We start from the raw sequence: 19,038 nt of genomic DNA, 5'->3' as shown, positions 1-19,038 counted from the left end.
GCACAGGATACAGGAGAGGCATCATGTGTGCCAGATCTTTGTCATGCCTGTTCTAGACCTTTATTCATTGTGAATCGATAATATGGCAAGCCAAATAAACAAGGTCAGTAGTCACTGGTCCCATCCCTGGACCTTACTTCCCTTTCCCTACCTTCCATGGCTTCTTTACCCATCTCTCTTCTTCAGGTATCCAAGTACTCTCATCCCTCTATTCTACCTGATGACCACCATAACTCCAAAAACTCTTCCCCTAAGGCTGACACTTCTGCCAACTAAGGAATCACAGACTCCTCTTGTTGGCATTCAAATATGCCAATATTTGAATATGGAGTATTCAGATATTCTAATATGATTCCAACTCCTTTCCCACCATTATCTCTGAGCATCCAACAGACTATGCTGTTCCCTTTGTTTGGACTATTTCCCCATAGCTCCATGAACATTCAATCTATCCTCATCCAGGTGTCCTTTTCCTTCCTGACCCTCCAAAGCAACGCATTTGTACTTAGGACTCTTATCTCTCCAGCTCCCTCCCTTCTCCCTTCTGTTGTTTCCCCACCAGACTGTGAGCTTTCTGATGCAGAGGCTAGGGCTCTTTCACACATAAGAAATGGCCAAAATATAATTCCAAGTTAAATTTAATCCCCCTCCCCCAATAAATTCACTTCATACGAATACGTTGGGGCTTTAATTGTTTTACCTCTGAGGAGTATTTCCACATTAAATGAGAGTGCCTCAGAGAGAGACAGAGAGACACAGACAGACAGACAGACAGACACACACACACACACACACACAGAGGAGAGGGCAAGAGTGAGCAATACTTAACACAAATGAATAAACCTCACTGGAAGGATTTCCATAATCAGGAAAACTACCTTCCTTCTCAAGTCAAAGAGCAAACAGCCTTCTCTGGGAGGGAAATCACCCTGGATTAAGTCTAGAGCAGGAGTTGGCCAACTGTGGCCCTCGGGTCAAATCCTGCTCACTGCCTGTTCTTGTATGGCTCACAGCTAAGAATACTTTTTATATTTTAAAATATTTGAAAAAAAGAGTATTATGTGACATGTGAAAATATATTAAATTCAGATTTCGGTGTTCATAAATATAGTTTTATCGGGCACAGTCACACCCGTCCATTTATGAACTACCTATGGCTGCTCTCCCACCACAACAGAGTTGAGTAATTGTGACAGAGACACACGGCCCACAGAGACTAAAATATGTCTTATCTTGTCCTTTACAGAGAAGTCTGCCAACCCCTGTTTTAAAGTAGGTTCTAAGCCATGTCTACTGATCTTAGCAATCGGACTTGGCCCAAGAGAAGAATCCAAACCTGTCCTGGAGAAGCCAGTGACATCAGAGCCCTCCGATCACGTCCAGTAGGATGCATGGCTTGAGTCTCTCACCATGTGTAGAATGTATGCATGGAACCCTGTTGAATCTATACACAGAACTGTAGCCCCAAGGTCTAGGCAGAGGAGAGGGCGGGGGACAGGAGACACCCAACAAAGAGACCTTTGCTTTCAAATGTCTTCCACTAACTGGATACCTAAGTGAGAAGACATGAGATTTGTCCCCTTTTCAAACTGCTTGTCAGCTTTGCAACACATAAAGGCAAGAGAACAGAGCCTTAAGAGCTTAGATTTTGGCAAAAATCCGACCCGAGTTCAAATCCTAGTTCCATCAATTCCTGGGACCTGGTATAAGCTGCCTACATTTTCTTGAGCCTCAGTTTTCCTATTTGCAAAATGCAGAGTAATACTACCCAACTCATAGGATTACTATGAGGATAAAATGAAACAATGCATGAAAATGCCTGGTACGCCATCATGTTACAATAGTTAATAAAGAACATTCTGTTCATTAATCTTAAACAAAACAATGGCATTACAGAAAGAATGCAGACTTTGAGACAGATCTTGGAGTTCAAATCTCAACTCCATCATTAACTAGCTTTGTAACCCTAGGCAAACCACCTTACCTCTCTGCCCTGTATGTTCCTTCTCTATGAAATAGGGAAAATCAACACCCACCTAATAGGGCTGTATGGGGATTAGAAAAATTAGTTATAAAACACTCAGTCTCATGTGTGGCATGAAGAGGATATTTAGCAAATATCAGCCCTCCCGCTTTCCCTTTTCTACCTGGTTCCTGGAGCTGAATCAGGCCTGCGTATAATGACGTGGCCCAGTCACACGTGCTCTCCCCTCCCACCACGAGTTAAAAGGTCACAGAGTTGTCCAACACCAGGATATCCACTTAGAAGGGCCTTAGTACTAATCCCATGTCTCGCCTATAACCAAACTCCCATTTGTAACCAGCCAGGCCCACCACCGGTTGCATTTCCTCCTGCAAATAACCATGGTAGAGCAGGCATGAAGGGCAGGCGAGCACAATGAAAAGGTTACAGATGAATATTTATCACCCGAGGGGAAAATATTTGGATTAAGGTTCGGCAGACTTAGCAGACCAGCCATGCAACCTGTCAGCCCCATTTTAAAGGATGTAACTTAATTTGTGCTACAGGGTGCAACACAGGAGCCAGGCTAGGTTAACGTACCCCCTCCCCCGTCGCTCAGCTGCCTTATCCTTGGGTCTGTACCCTCTCTGACGCCCTGAGCCCTGACCCAGCCCAGCGTCAGAACCGGCCTTATGAACATTATGCTTTGCTGCAATGGAGCCCATTTCCACCACGCTCTACCCAACCTCACTAGCGCCATCTCCTGTCACCTCGGGCCTTCTGTGTGCTCCAGAGAACTGGCTCCTTCAGTGCCGCCCTCCCTCCTTCCTTTCTCTATCTATCTCCTCTTTCTTCTTCCTTCTCTCTTGTTTTCTTTCTCTTTCTGTTAACCAGCAAGTATTTTCTGAGAGTTGGCTCTGGGGATTACTGCAGTGAGCAAGGCAGCACAGGTCTCTGCCCTCCCAGAGCTTCTGTTCTAGTTCTATCTTTGAAAGCACAACAGATAACGACAGATTGAGATCAATTCTCTGAAGCAAACAAACAGGGTTTGAGATAACAGAGTCCAGAAGGCTTCCGATAAGGTGACCAGGGAAGGCCTCTTGTGGGAGGTGACACTGAGTTAGGATCTGATGGGTGAGAAAGGAGCTGGGGGAAAGGCATTCCAAGCAGAGGGAAGAGAAAATGCACAGGCCCAGAGGCGGGAACAAGCTGGGCGTGTTTAAGGAACAGAAACAAGATCTGTGCGGCCAGAGAGAAAGGGAAGGAAGAGTCGGGGGCGATGACATTGGAGACACAGGAAGGGGTCAGATGACGGACAGACAGCCTTGCAGGCCTTGGTCAGGAGTTTTGATTTTATTATAAGGGCAACGTGGCACCATTTCAGTTCTTGGAACCTTTGCTTTTGCGGATGATGGTTCTTCCCTCTGTCTGGGACATTCTTCCCACCTCCCACTAACCTTTGGCTCATTACCCACCTTCAACATCGCCTTCCTCAGGGAAGCGTTCCCTGCCCTCCCAATCACGGCAAGCTGAAGGGCTTTCTTTTAGCATTGATCACATTTTTCTAAATGCATATTTAACAATGCAATTAGCTGTTCAATGTCTTTTACTTGCTAGACTGAAAGCTCCCTGGAGGTAGAACCGCTTTGTGAGTGTAGTCTCCAATGCCTTGTACAAGGCTTGGCAGAGTCAGGGCTGGTAGTACTCACCACAAGAATGAAGGAATGAGTGGGTGAGTGAATTTATCAATGAACGCAACATTTAGAGTTTCCTGAGATGGGTTCTTTTTGGATCCCACACTGGACACTAATACTGGCACCACTGCAATGATTCTGGCAGCAGTTCTGAGCTCTAAGACGGGGCTCTGTGGACTGGAGTCCCGGCAGGGCTGCCCATGCCTGGCCCTTGGCTGGGGCATTCCTTAAGGATACACTGGCCTGGGGCATTCTTCACATCATCCCCGGGGGCAGAGGTCGTGTTCATCTTCTCTGCGTTGGGGAACTGGCTCATCAGCTGCATCTGGAAATCTTCTCTTCGCTCATACTCCTTCCCTCGGTAGATGAACACTTTGTTCTGCAGAGAAATGACACCCATCAGAGATGCCAGGGCCCAGGCTTGGAGGAGATGGTTCAAGCAAAGCTGGGAGGCTTGTCATGAGCACAGGGCTGTGGTGACCTTCTACAGATCTCCCCACTCTCTGCTTCTCCCCAAGGGAAAGGAAGACCTCAAGTCACTGACCTTCTAGCTAGACACACCACTCCTTTAAAAAGATGGGTTCTAAAGGGAGAGGAGATCATGGATGTTGAGAACTTTTTCTTCAAACAATCTTATGTGCAGCTTCCAGAATAATTCCTCACTCAGCTTTCACTGTGTCACACCCACTCTCCCATTTACATGACCACAGAGTTTCCCTCCTGCCTTTAATGGACCATGTGGGCTGGACCTGTGGGCTGGAAGGGACCAGCATTCGGGTCCTTCATCACTTGGATCCATGGAAACACACTCTTTATTGTTCCTTGACCACGTTAGCTTCTTTTAGACTGGTAGTTTTCAAACAGGGGGTGATTTTGCCTCCTAAGGGATGCTGGCAATGCCTGGAAACATTTCTGGTTGTCACAACTCCAGAGAGGGCCACTACTGGAACCCAGTGGGTAGAGGCCCAGGATGTTGCTAAACATCCTTCAATGCACAGGACAGGCCCTCACAGCTACGAGTTACCTGGTCTAAAATGTCCAGAGAGCTGAAGGTGAGAAACCCTGTTTTAGACCATATCTGTGCCACTGTGCTGCCTCTAATGGCCCCTAAATTCTTCTGTCCAAACCCATGTCTGCCACTGACCTCTATGTATCAGTGTTTGTTTCCAAACCTGGCCTCTCATCACAAAAGCCTAGGAGCCTTCCAGAAGTTCAGATTCTCGGGCCTCACTCCAGACCTGCTGAAATGGAGTCTGTGGGAGTGGGACCCAGGAACATGAACTTTTAACAAGTTCCCCAGGGGTCTGTGATGCAGGATCAGGTGTGGGAAGTCATCTCTGTTCCAAGCAGGAAAACTTCACTAGCTACCCTCTCTGCAGCTCAACTCCGGAGGGCCACCCTTGACTGCCACATCGATTGGTAATGGTGAGTGGTTTATCTCCTTGAGGAGACTCAATCAGGTAAGGTCAGGTTTCTTTTGTATCTCCCTGACCTCAGGATTGAACCACAGACTCAAAGATCAGAAGGGACGCTTTCAGCTGACCTAACGCAACTCTCTCCATGATGAATGAATAATCCAGGAAAGCAGCAGTTCAGACACTGTGCTCCAGGGATCCCTGAGGGTCCCCAAGACCCCATCAGGGCCTCACAAGATTAAAACTCTTTTCATCATAACAGCCATTTTCCTTTTTCACTCTCATTCTCTCATGAGTATACATTTAAGGCTGCATGATGTGTGGTATCACAACAGATTGAATGCAGAAGCAGATATAAGAATCTAAGCTGCCTTCTCTTAATCTAGATATTTAAGAGATTTGCAAAAATATGAAGCAATCTCACTTTTCGCACTAATTTTTTATTGGAAAATATAGCCATTTTCATAAAGATCTAATTTATGTTAACATAGGATGGGTTCATTCTTCTTATTTTTAAATAAATTGATACAGTTGATCCTCCGTGTCTTCAGGTTCTTAATCCATGGATTCAACCGTGTATCAAAAATATTTGAAAAAAAATTCCAGAAAGTTCCAAAAGGCAAAACTTGAATTTGCTGCACTCCAGCAACTATTTACATAGCATTTACATTGTATTTGGTATTGTAAGTAGTCTAGAGGTGACTTAAAGCACTTAGGAGGTTATATGCAAATACTACACTATTTTATACAAGGGACTTGAGTACTGGATTTTGGTATCTGCAGAGGGTCCTGAAACCAATTCCTGGTGGATACCAAGGGACAACTGCATTTAAAAATCTTCTTAGCTTTAGTTTTGAGTATCGTAGATGTAGACAGCTAAAGTCTACAAATACAGAAGTTCTTCAGGGGCCTTCGTCATTTTTAAGAGAGAAAATGGCCCTGAGACCCGAAGGTCTGAGAACTAGTGCTCTGCAGTGCCTGCTGGGTGGCAGAGCTCCTCCAGCCTCTCTGAGCACCTCATTCCCAGTATGCGGCGCTCACTACCTCACAAGGCAGCTCTGGTTGCTGTGTATGTGGAGAACACGGCGGGTGGCTGAGGTGCTGATGATGGAGGGGGACTGGGGAGTGTGTGAGGGTGGGGACAGCGTTCAGACAGAGGAGGGCACAGGTTCTCAGCACAGGCAGAGCCTCAAAGCACAGAGGGAGAGCCGGGATGCCAAGGCCGCGGGTCCCTGGCCTGTGTCTGAGTCACCCACAGACTTACCCGGAGAAAGGAGGGGAAACCCTGGCCGTAGTATCCCACAGCGAAGTAGTCTGGCTTGGGTCTGAGGATTTTCATGATGTTTTCATAGAATTTTGCCTGCTGGACCTGAAAGAAGAAAACTCATAGCTTGTGACAACACAGATGTGTATTAAAGGCACATTCAACTCCAAGAGGCCACAGTTAAGATGGGATCATTCCACCAGAACCAATGTGCCGAGTGCACATGTTTGCACAGTCATGGAACTGTCTGTAATCATAATAGTAATAGCTGTAAGCAGATACCCTGTTAATCACTCTAGCTGCACCAGCACATTTACTTGCATTGCCCTCATGACAATGCCACGGAACTGTATCTCTGTTTTGCAGATAAAGACATGGTATCTCACAGCACAGCCGGGAAGTACGGAACTGAATCCAGCCAGCTGTTCAGAGCCCCCAGCAGCATCGTCACTCCACTCTCACCGGAAGTGTGTTTGTGACGGCCTATGGATGGATAAGTGTTTCCGGATATAGATGTCTTTCTGTGCATGCACACCTAACATATTTCATCAATTCCAAGAGGTGTGTGTTTTTCATATTTTAACATCTTTGAAAATAGTTTGTGTTTTACTTTACACCTAATGGCATCTCCCAATTGCTATTAACTGGAGAGAAATCATGATGGGGCATGTAAAATAGAGTGGTGCATCTTAAATTGGACACAACATGGAAGATAGATGTGTGTGGCCCTGGACATGAAGCCTGCGCGATGTGGGCTTGGTGCACGGATGTGCATGCCCATCAGCGTGTGCATGAATGTATACTGGGTACGTGTGTGGTGTGCATGCATGTGTGCTCTGTGTGTGCCTGTGCACTGCACGTGTTTAGAAGGCGTGCGTGCCTCCACACCCACAAACAACTATGTGGACAGACTCAGGTAGATATAAGTGTTTCTTGGTGCAAGTAGTGTGTGTGTTTGCATCATATCTTGGAACACTATAATCCATGCCCATCTCCCCACCAGAAAAAGCTATCAATCTTCTTCCAACATTCTGACTCTCATTTTATAGTTCCCTACAAACAGCTGGACTGGCATCTCAAAATGGGCTCAGATGGGGCCCTGGGGTCCTGGCTCTCAGGCCAGCGGGAAGAGAGTGGGGGGAAGCAGCCAAAAAGTTCTGCATTTTCCCTGCAGGGGTCACCCCCCCCCTCCACCACCAAGCCCTGGCCTCTGCAGCATAAGCAGGATAGGCTGGCTTCCCCCCACTTTCCACTTGCACCACCAAATCACAAGCTTCGGGGAGCTAATGGGAATGGCCAGATGGGGAGCATTTTAATGTGATTTACCTGTTAATCAGAAAGCGCACATTTGCGTTTCTATTTAATTGGCCTAGTGATTTGTGGGAATTTTTCCTGCAAATGTAGCACAGTGTTTACCGGGTGGGCAAGAGCAGCAGCCCCAGCGCCGAGCAGGTACTTAACGCTCCATCTGAGAAACTGATGAGTGTTCCCAGAAGACCTCCCCTTGCAAATATTCCCAACCGGGAGGGAGCTGCTCAGCACAGCCCGGCTCCGCTCAGGCCCTGCTTCCGTGCCTTTCCTGGCGTCCTAACCCCACGCGGCTTCCCGCCCCGCCGCCCCCTCTCCCCAGCCTCTCTGCTGAGCCGAGGCCCTGAGCACCCGGCCTCCAGGGCAGTCAGCTCCCCCTGGGGACGGCTTACCAGGTTCTGGCTCAGCAGCTCATAGTCAAAGATTTCCATCTCATACTGTTCCGCCAGCTCCTTGCACAGACTGATGGCCTCTTCCCACATCTACGAGGAAGGTCGTGGAGACAACGGTTAGGGGGACCTCCAGGCTTGCAGAGCCCTTGCTGAGTGTAGAAGGGACCAGGGCAGCTCTCTCCTGGGACTGAGCCACGGGCCTTACTCTGGCCCGGACCCAGTCCCACACCCAGGGAGCTGAGCGTTTCCCAGGAAGCAGACCTATCCTCTGCCTCTCACCCTAGTTTCGTGATAAATAATGGAACACCCACAGACGAGGCTGAATACTTTATTTACGTGCTCTCGGGATCTTCACAACCACCCTGAGAGGTGACTAGTAGCAGCTGCATTTCCCAGGTGAGAAATGGAGGTTCAGATCAGCAGAGCATCTGCCCCAGGTCAAATGCCCAACCAAAAGCAGGGCCAGGACGCACACCTGAGTGTGACCCTCGACCTTGTGCTTAATTCCCTCCCTTAGAAGTGCTCAGTAAATGAACATCTGACTGCCTCAGCTCCCTGTGTGCAGGTGGGGCAGGGAGGTGGTGACCCCATTTCCCAAAGAGAAACGGTTCACAAAGAAGTAAGAGGGAAGCGCGTTTCTGGGGACAGAGTTGAGGCCAGATCCAGTTCTCCTGATGTTCGCTCTTAGGATCTTTCCACTCCGCTAGTCCGTCACTTTCTTTTTTCCTTTGGCCAACTTTCTTCTCTCCCTCCCTTCCTCCCTCCCTCCCTCTCTTTCTCTCACTTTTTAAAAAAATTGTGGTGAGGACACAACCTGAGATCTACCCACTTAACAGACTTTTAAATGCACAACACAGAATTGTTAACTATAGGCCCAATGTTGTACAGAAGATGTCTAGAATTTATTCATCTTGCGTAAATGAAACTTTACACCCATCACTTCTTAACGGCGTTATTTAGGGTGAGTGTGCAGGGGGCAGCATGAAAAAAGAGTGATGAAAACTTTTTTTAACTAGGTCTTTTCCATCTTTAAAAAAAATTCTGAAAAACAAACTCTGGACAGAGGGGGTCCTTTTCATTCGCTCCGTTTTGACTGAAACAAATAGATTATCATTCCATCCTTGATCAAAGGGGTCAGCAACCTCTGCAGAGGCAGAGGGAGGTGCTGGGTGGGCTGGAGATCTGGCAATCTCAAGGGACACCCATTACATTTCACATTTGGTTTAAAATGGAAGATGCACCTTAATGGAAAAGCTGGGGGAGGTGGGGGAGGAGAGAGGCGAGGTTGCCAAAACACAGTGTGTGCTTTGTCGCAAAAGTGCTCTCTCTGCATCCAAGCATAAAAATAAATAAAGGCAAGTGCTGAGTGGAGGAGCCACGGCTGTAAACCCATGGACAGCTTAGTGAGCAGCATAAAAATGCTTTATGTGCCAGGAGGAATCAAGTCCACAGACCAGGCTGGGCTGGGGCTTTTTTTTTTTTTTTTTTTTGGCTGCGTTGTGTCTTCGTTGCTGAGCGTGGGTTTTCTCTAATTGCGGTGAGCGGGGGCTACTCTTTGTTGCAGTGCGCGGGCTTCTCACTGCGGTGGCTTCTCTTGTTGCGGAGCACGGGCTCTAGGCACGTGGGCTTCAGAAGTTGTGGCGCGTGGGCTCAGTAGTCGTGGCTCAAGGGCTCTAGAGCGCAGGCTCAGTAGTTGTAGCACACGGGCTTAGCTGCTCCACCCCATGTGGGATCTCCCCGGACCAGGGATCGAACCCATGTACCCTGCACTGGCAGGCGGATTCTCAACCACTGTGCCACCAGGGAAGTCCCTGGGGCTTTCTTTAAAACCCTCAGGCCAGGCCAGGGGTCTGTTTAGCTCAAGTGGAGGTCTTTGCCAACTTCCCACCATAATATGCCAGAAATACTCTCCCCATGTGTTAAGAGATCACTAAGGGGCCAAGGAGGGGGACAGGCAAGGAGTCAGATACCTGGAATTTCCTTCAGGTCTGCCCATGTGGTCACTAAGACCTCTGACAGTCCCTGATCCCTGAGTCTCATACATTAGTTACTGAGCATCTGCTGGCTTCTGGGCATGGTATACACTGACGGAACAGTGATAAAAATGGACAAGACACAGTCTCTGCTTTCATGAAATAGAAGTGGGTAAAGCACACACATAAACAGATGTACTAGTTGGGTTTTGAGGGATGTAGAGGAGTCCACCAGGTAATGACAGATGGACTTATGGAGTAGAAAGTCATTGTGTGTGTCTAGATCAATGAGTCTCCATGAGGGGAGATATGGGGAAAGGAAGTTAAAGGGATGCTAAAGAGTTTGGGCTTCATTCTAGAAGCTACGACAGCAGTGACTTTCAGGGTGAGCTATACCCATCTGCCCCTCCTCTCTGCTCCCAAAGTACTTTAATACCACCTGTTCCCGCCTCCTTCCCCCGTTATTGCACAACACCAAAGGGTTGTGTGCAAAAAAAGATGATAATCGGTATGTCTGCTTTGCCCACTAGATAATAAGCCCCTTGACACTGGGGATTATGCCTTTTTCCTCTCTGCTCAGCGCAGAGTCGGTTGAACTGGAGAGTTGGCAGAGGACAAGGCTTGACATGTCCTTTTGGGGCTTTCACACTGTGACCGACTTAGCTCATAAACCAAGAGTAAGCTCTGACATCAAGTCAGCAGGACAGGAGGTTCCAGGGATGGCAGAGCCTCTGGCCTCAAGAGGCTTATAATTGTAAATTATAAAGACAGTGTTCTCCAACTGCTCAGCTCCTGGGAATTTATAAGCCCTTCCACAGACATTACCTCATTTTATCTTTCCAGGGAAGGTGGGAAGATCAGACTAAGACAGATGCAATGAACTGCAGTGACAGAGCAGGCCAAAATTAAGTATTAAATTGTGTCTTGATGAACTGTAAGAGGCCTTGCCATTCAGAGGAGAGGCAGAGCTGTACGGAAGCTGGAGGACTCAAGAAAAACTTGACAGAGGAAGTGGCCAGTCAACTGGGGCCTCGAGGGCAGAGTAGGTAATAATGATGACAGTTAAAATTTAACAAGCTACTACTATGTACCAGGTCCTATGTTAGGTGCTCTACATGCATTTTCTCACCTAATTTTCACAATGCAACTAGGAATTACGTACTGTTAATGTCCCACTATTATGGATGGGGAATTGGAATCTCTGAAAGGCCAAGGAGATTGTCGGTGGTAGAGGAACAAGGCTTGAAACCCAGAGCCTGAGCACTTAACCACCATGCTACGTTTCCTACAGCATTTGGGTTGGTGTTTCCTGAAGGTCTACTGGAGACTGGAGGATGGGCAGTAGCTGGTCTGGCCAACCTCCAGACCTAACCCAACAAAACATCCTGTTCTTGCTGTTTAGAGATCAATGATGGTACCATGATGTCATTCATACATTCAATTAATTAAGTTACTCGATATATATCTACTGGGCCCCATATGTAAGGCTCTGTGCTAGCTACAGGGCACTCAGCAGCGGACAAGGCAAGTCTCTGTGCTCACGGCCTTCTAAAGTGGGGAGCCAGACATGAGCAAGTAAAAACAAAATGATCAAGGTCATGTCTGATAGTGATAAGTACTTTGAAGATAAGTCAATAAGAGTGACTCAGGGCAGGAGTGCTGCTGTGTCTCAGGTGGTCTGGGAAGGCCTCCTTCAGGACATGACATCCTTTGCTTGGGCAAAACCCTGAGCTGTGAGAAGGAGCTGGCCATGGTAAGATATGGAGCAGAAATGTTCTAAGCTGGGAAAAGCAAGTGCAAAGGCCCTGAGGTGGAAAAGAACTTGGCATAGAGCATGTGAGCAAAAGGGAGCCTGACAGAGATGAAATGAGAGAAGTAGTCAGGGGACAGCTCGTGTGGGGCCTCATGGGTCATGGGAGGGATTGTGTAATTTGTTCTAAGTGGATTGGGAGAGCCATTTGAGATGACTGTAAGCAGGACAATGGCGTGATCCAATGCATGTTTTACGATCACCGTTTCCCATATGGAGGATGATCTGTTGGGGGGAACAGAGGATGCAGGGAGATTGCTTAGGATTCACTGAGTGTCCAGGTGAGCAATGTTGGTGCCTTGAATGGAGGTGGAAGGAATGGAGATGGAGAGAAGTGATCAGACTTAGGGTCGGGCGGGAGAGCTGACCAGACCTGCAGATGGATTGGGTGTAAAATATGGGAGAGAACAGTCCTTTCTGGTAGCTAGGGTTTCCACGTTGAGAGGAAGGGCAGGGACCAATTACCTTTCCTTTGTCAAAGTAGCCTATGATGATCTCGTACAGCGTCTCTTTCAGCTGTCGGTGGGTCTGGGGGTGCTGCTGGCCTGTCTGCATGACCTGCGATGCACACTGTTCATCTGACCACTGCGGAGAGAGGACACACACAGTCACCTGGGGCAGGTGTCTCCCCTACTGCTGAGGAGTGGGAGGAAGCCCTGCAAACATCCCTGCCGGCCTCCTTGTCGCCCTGAGTGTCAATCAGAGAGATGCTGGTCTGCAGTTTCCACGGGAAGCGCCTCATTTCTGTGGAGTTACACTTATTTGACTCTCCATTGGTTCATGTGTATGGCTTGTAGGATTTTTCTCTGAAACCCTGCAAGACATGGTCTCAGCACTTCAAAAGCCAAAGGAAATCTTTCAGACTTTGTCCTGCTCCAGCAGCACTTTCAAGAGAAGAAAAACAGCTCACAGGGCATGCTAATGATTTACAGTTGATGTTTGGATGTTATATAAAACAGTTTGAATGTTATGTAAAACTGCAAGACGTATCTCGGGTGTTGTTGTTGCTGCTGAATGTGAAGGTCACTAGAAACCTTATGTGACCAGACAAAGCAGTGCAGAAAAGTAACCTGCCAGGTTAAGAGTTTGGGGACACAGAACAAAACAAAATTTATTTGGCTAATTCTTTTTCTTTTTTTTTTTTTAACTCTTCAACTTGCTGTGAGGGCTCCATGGGGATCCCAGCATGAAGCCCCTTTACTGGAAAGGCAGTACCTTGAGAAGCCAGGTGTGGAGAAGGAGTGTATAGGCAGCCTCTGTGTAATTTTCACAGTCCAGGTGAAGGTCGCGGAGTTTGTACAGGTACCTGTTTGGGGAAATATGCTAAATCACCAGGTGCAATAATAAGCAGGCAGGTGGTAGGGCCAGGCAAGAAAGAACAACTGGGTACCTCTTGGAGTCACAAGGGAGTCCTCCATTCCCTCTATCTAGACTCGCATGGGTGACAATGATTAGCACCTAGCACTCGTGGGGCATTTAGTGTATGACGGGAATCATGCTAAGTATTTTAAATGCCTCAGATCATTTAATCTGTCTGACAATCCTGTAAAATAGGTCCACTGAGAATTCTCATTTACAGATAAGAAAATTCTGGCCTGGAGAAGTTAGGTAACATTCCAGCCAGTATTCAACTTGATACTGAAGACTCTGCCCAGTGCAATACAACAAGTAAGGGAAATCAGGGAAGGAGAAATAAATAGCTTGTCAGAGGTCATGTGCTAATGAATGAAGAACTGGAACGTGATCCCAGTCTAACTGCCTTCAGGGCGTATGCTCTAATCATTGTACGACTCCAAGGGCATGGACAAGCCACAGCACTGTAAATGGCAACTCCCACCCTCTCTTCAATGCTCTCTAGATGTAAAGGAACTGAATTTTCTGATAAGAAAAGGAAGTGGACCAGGGGCTAGAGATTGGATATTCACGTGGAGGCCTGGAGCTGTCAGCAGAGAGAATCTACTATTCAACTGTAATCACATTCCCATCTCCCACCGTTTTCCAATGTGACAATCCAGTTCTGAATCCTAGAATGAGTCTACAGTTGAAAGGTGTTAAGAATAGGGCAAGAACAAAGGAAGGGAGCTTACATCAATTACTTGATACATAACAAGTATTAAGGGGCAGCGAATTCACTTCTCTGTGCCTTAGTTTGCTCATCTGTAAAATGGCAGTGCTCACAGAACCTACCTATAGAGTTGCTGGGCCTATAAAGGGACAAGCAGATCATATATAAAAGGCTCTGCGAATGACAGCCTGCACTGCTGCTAATAAATGCGAGCACGCACTGAAAGTGATTAGCCCGTAGCCAGTGCTGAGCAGTGACAGCTATTATCTATTATCATTGTGAACCACGTTATTCTACAAAACATTCCCTCCTGCTACTGTTGGAAACAGAATCCAGAGCCAAAAAAAAAAACACACTGCTTTGGTGACTTGCATGTCATCAGGAGCATTTATTTAAACCCAGCTCTTAGTAATTTGGTGAAGGGAAGATGCTGTGATGTGATGCCCTTGGTCCTTCCTCCAAGAGGAAAGGTGCTGTCTGTAACCATGCCAATATTCTGCCTTGGTTATCTAACTACAGGGAACAAAGGGCTTCTCAAGCATCTGTACTCAAAGCAAGTCTCAATGCTCAGGCTTAGATTCCTTTTATAAGAAAGCTTTCTGCTTAGAATGTCACCCAAGGAGGAGCTAGAGCTTAATGTCCCTGGCTACATAAAACGTGGCCAGAGGGCCAAATGGAGGCTGCCTGAACTCAGGGTAGGGACTGCCAAAGATTTTAAGGGGAAGAAAGTTCAATTAGTGGTTTCTGATAACTAATGAGCTACTGACCTTTTGCTCATTTATTTATTCAATCAGCAAAGTTGTACTGAGCACACAGGCTGTACCAGGCATTAGAGATAAATGGTGGCAAAAGCAGATGCCATTCTCAGGGTTTGGGATTTATAATTTAGGAAAAGGGACAGGCATCAATCAAATAATCAAATAAGTAATTGTAAAAATACAGGCTGTGATCAATGCTGTGAAGGAGAGGTCTATGGTACTATGAGAGCAGGACTCATCCAGGTACGGCTTCTAGAAAGGTTCCCCTAGTGTGACAGTTGGGCTGGGATCCCAAGGTAAGAGGATGAGTGCGGGAGCATCCCAGAGAGATTCTTCATTCATTCATTCATTCTACTAATGGGTGCTTTATATATTATATCAATTCATCCTCCCAACAATTCTTTTATAGGTAAGAAAACTGAGACCTACACTAGAGTAGATAGAGCTAGAAATAGATAGAACCAGGTTTTGACACCAGCTATTTCTGCCTCTACAGTCACTCTTGCTGCCTTAACTTTCTGCTGATCAACAGAGCTATCAGTGAAACTCCACGTGGCATGTATGTAAGGAGTGTTGAGCCTGCGGTCAACCTTTAAAAACCCCTGCGTACATGGTCAAATCCTGTCTTACCTCCACCTTCCTGGCCTTGGTCTCTTAGATTCCTGATGACTGGGTCCAAAAAACTTGAAGAGAGTAGTCAGAGGGAGAGCTTCCCTGCTGCTTTCAACTCCTTTATTGGCCAAGGCACCCCCTCCTATCCTTTGTCAACTCCAGGGTTTGGTGATCAACTACAGAGCCCAATGGAAGACACCCTGATGGGCCCGACTAGGGGTTTGAATGCAAACAGATGCCAGGTGGGCAGCTTGAGTGAGGTGGATGGGATGAAGTTCAATGGGGAGTGGAAACGATGTCATGACCAGAGCACTCCTGCCCCCGTCTAAAGGGGCCACCACCACCTAGCCTAGGCAGTGGTTGTCAGGACAGGATGAGGGCCCAGTGTTGCCATACCTTCTGAGTTTTTCAGAAGAGGGAAATTTTGATTTCTATGTAACATCTCTAGATTTTTAAAATTTGGCAACCAATTAAAAATGTTTTTAAATACTATGCCTGCCAAATAGGACAGATTTTCATACTATATCCTGTTTACAACGTCTGGTTTAGGCAAATGTGGCTTTCCTAGATTACTATAGGATTCACATCTCCAAAACTTATGGAAATCTGGGATTCCCCATCTGTGTTTCTAAAATGGGAAGAAAAGAAAAGATGTTGGGGGAGAGAACCATGTGCCAGGCACTTTACCTGTAGCATCTCATTTAATCCTCAGAACAGAATGAAACATTCTACATGGGGAAACCTCAGCCCGAAGACACTGAGTGATTTATCCAGGGTCACAGAGGAAAAAAGGTAAAGCCCCCCAGGCCCTTTGGATCCAAAGCGCTATGCTACTACAATAAGTCATGTCTAGTGATGTTATAAAAACTAACCAAGCTCAGGACAACCTATGGAATTATCTTTTTTCCAAATGATAGTTCTTATTTCTGGAATAATGCTAAACTAAGTACCTAAAACTATTTGCAGTATTTTGCAGAGTGAATTTGGACTTGGAGTCTCCGGTCTTTGACAGAACGTGTCAAAAGCCTTGAAAGGGCCTTGGTCGTTAACCTTACAGTCAATTCCACTTTGCAGGCTTTTGTCTCATAGGAGATGCATAAAGATATATATATGTCCAAGAATTTTGTCATTGTGCTATTTATGATAGAAAAAAGTTGGAAATAACCTAAATATTCAACAACATAGGATTGGCTATATAAATTATGGTATATTCTGGAAAGGGAATTCTATAGTTTCATTAAAAATTATGTTGAAATACTTCTGTTGACATGGAATTCTTGTCAAGCAAAGAATAAATTATGAGCAATATGATCCCATTTTTGCAGAAACTAGGCATGCATAGAATTTGATCTATATATAAACATAAATATAAAAAGGTCTGGGAATATGTATAGATTATGGGAGTTTATTTCATTTTTTGTTTTGCTTGTCTGTATTTTATGAGGTTTTTTTGGTAATAAGTATGTATTATTTTTGTAATGAGTAAAAGTACCAATAAAAAAAACTCTGGAGGAAAAACATGAGATTCTGAGACACACTGGCAAGGCAGTTCTTTGCTTCAGCTGAATGTCCCCCCAAAATCTTTCATATGATGTTCAAATACATATCTTTTAAATGCCTACAAAGAAGCGGGCATCATACATCTTGGTATTTTTTTCCCTTCAAAGCTGGGCTGGCGGATGTTCTAACTACCAACCCTGGACTAGGGCTTCGCATGCCAATCTTGTAACAAACGCAAGTGCAATTCACCTGCTCAATCCACAGCAAAACAGCATGGCAGGTCAGAGAACTCCAAGTGGATTTGGGGGGCTGACTGTAGGAGATGGAAGGAGTTGAATCTGGGGAGCTTGATAGGAATCAGAACATAGAGGGTCTGAGTGTCCACAAGATATGCTTAAACTCTACGCTAAAGGCAGCGGGAGCCATCGATGGATATTGAGCAGGAGAGTGACACAGCAGGCCTGGGTTTTAGAAAATAAAAATCTTACCTTATGTACATCTCTTCCCGATTATTATCTTTGTAGAAATTCTAGATAAAGGAGGAAAAACAGTGATGAGGTTTTTTTCTTTGCCGAGCGGCAGGGGTGGAGGGCATTGTGATGAAGATGAGAGGAAATTGCTAGGTACTATCTGGGCGAGATGGGAGCAAGAAATTTACTTTCCTGAATGCATCAAACAGCTTATTCTGCCTTGAAAGTCACTTCCCTGATCCTTAGACTATAAAGGGACAGAGGAAGTATCTCAGCCATCACATCAGGGGGTGCAATCCAGCTATTTGCTGCACTGAGGGATGCCAAGGTTGAGGCCGTTTACTTTGACAAAGTCTACTATGAAAGGCAGCCCAGCTTGATCTTTAAAAGCTCAGACCCTGCGCTCAGGCAGAACTGAGTTGGAATCAGAGTAATAGCAATAATCAGAGTAACAGTAATCACAACAGATCCCAGTGATGATAACAGATCATAACTTCTGATAGTGCAGAACTATCAGAAGTTATGCTGAGATTCCACAGTCAAAAACATTTACGCCAGGCAATACCTATTCCAGCTCAGGGCTCATGCAGACCAGTTGTCCTGGAATCCTGTGCAGTTTAAAACAAGTCCTTACAGATTTTGAGCCAAGAGGTCAGGACCTGATCCTTGAGCCACACTTTGAGAAAACCCAGGTTTAATTCAATGCACCCATGTGCACCTGAGGCTCCGAGAGGGCGAGGTGATGTGTTCCAGGTGTTCCAGGGCATAGTCAGCGGGTGGCAGAGCCATACTAGACCTCCAGACACACCCGCCCCATCCTGTTCTTCTCCCTGATACCGTGTTTAAGCCACACACCAAAATCTAGCAGAGTCTAACTGCTTATAGACCTGCCTGCCCCAACTTTCTCCCAGGTCAGATTCTGACAGTTGAAGGTCAGTTTCTTCAACCAACTTCTACCTCTCCAAAGAGAGAAACTGCTAAACTCCTGGAAAACTCCTCTTCGTGCTCTTTATGTAAATTGGGCCTTGTGGAGTTATTAGCAATGAATTCCTTTCTGCTGTAATCAGGAGTTTTCAACTCCCCTTAGCATTTCAGAAAATCAATGGCAATATCTGGGCTGTTTAAAAAGAGGCCACTTAGGGAACCTAGAAAAATGGTACAGATGAACCGGTTTGCAGGGCAGAAACTGAGACACAGATGTAGAGAACAAACATATGGACATCAAGGGGGGAAAGCGGCGGGGGGTGGTGGTGGTGGTGTGATGAATTGGGCGATTGGGATTGACATGTATACACTGATGAGTATAAAATGGATCACTAATGAGAACCTGCTGTATAAAAAAATAAATAAAATTCAAAAATTCAAAAAAAAATACATTTAACATAATGTCGCTGAATTGTAATGACTTCAGCATTCATTACAGATGTGTTAGTCATTTTCAAATCACTGAAGAGGAAGTGTATTTTAACTATAGAATAAAAAAAAAAAAAGAGTCCACTTAGGGTAAACAGAAGACACACAACAGAACTACGGGGACAGGATTTATATTTCTGGAACACTGGGAATGGCAGGGGATTGGTCCCAGGACCCTCACAGACGCCAAAATCTGAGGATGCTCAAGTCCCTTAAATACAATGGCATAGAATTTGCATATAACCTACGCACATCCATATACTTTAAATCACCTCTAGATTACTTATAATTACTTAAACAATGTAAATGCTACGTAAAGAGCTGTAAATCCAATGTAAATGCTATGTAAATAGTGGCCAGCATGCAGCAAATTCAAGTTTTGCTTTTTGGAACTTTGTGGA

At 45.9% G+C, this 19,038-nt stretch overlaps 1 protein-coding gene across 1 annotated transcript in view; it reads right to left on the bottom strand.

Annotated features, from left to right (window-relative positions):
• Positions 1-19,038, bottom strand: part of DOCK2 (dedicator of cytokinesis 2) — a 426,319-nt gene that overhangs the window by 35,848 nt on the left and 371,433 nt on the right. The window contains exons 36-41 of the mRNA XM_082378747.1: positions 17,243-17,283; positions 13,035-13,125; positions 12,285-12,404; positions 8,037-8,126; positions 6,337-6,441; positions 3,895-4,036 (exon numbers count right to left, since the gene is read on the bottom strand). Of these exons, the coding sequence (XP_082234873.1) occupies positions 3,895-4,036; positions 6,337-6,441; positions 8,037-8,126; positions 12,285-12,404; positions 13,035-13,125; positions 17,243-17,283 (589 nt within the window). The remainder of the gene's footprint in view (positions 1-3,894; positions 4,037-6,336; positions 6,442-8,036; positions 8,127-12,284; positions 12,405-13,034; positions 13,126-17,242; positions 17,284-19,038) is intronic.

Source organism: Balaenoptera borealis (genome assembly GCF_965194805.1).
Source record: "Balaenoptera borealis genome assembly, chromosome: 2".
In the NCBI taxonomy this organism is placed as follows: Eukaryota; Metazoa; Chordata; class Mammalia; order Artiodactyla; family Balaenopteridae; genus Balaenoptera; species Balaenoptera borealis.
The sequence above is the reverse complement of the archived record's forward strand: the minus strand, read 5'-3'. Positions and strand labels throughout refer to the sequence as shown.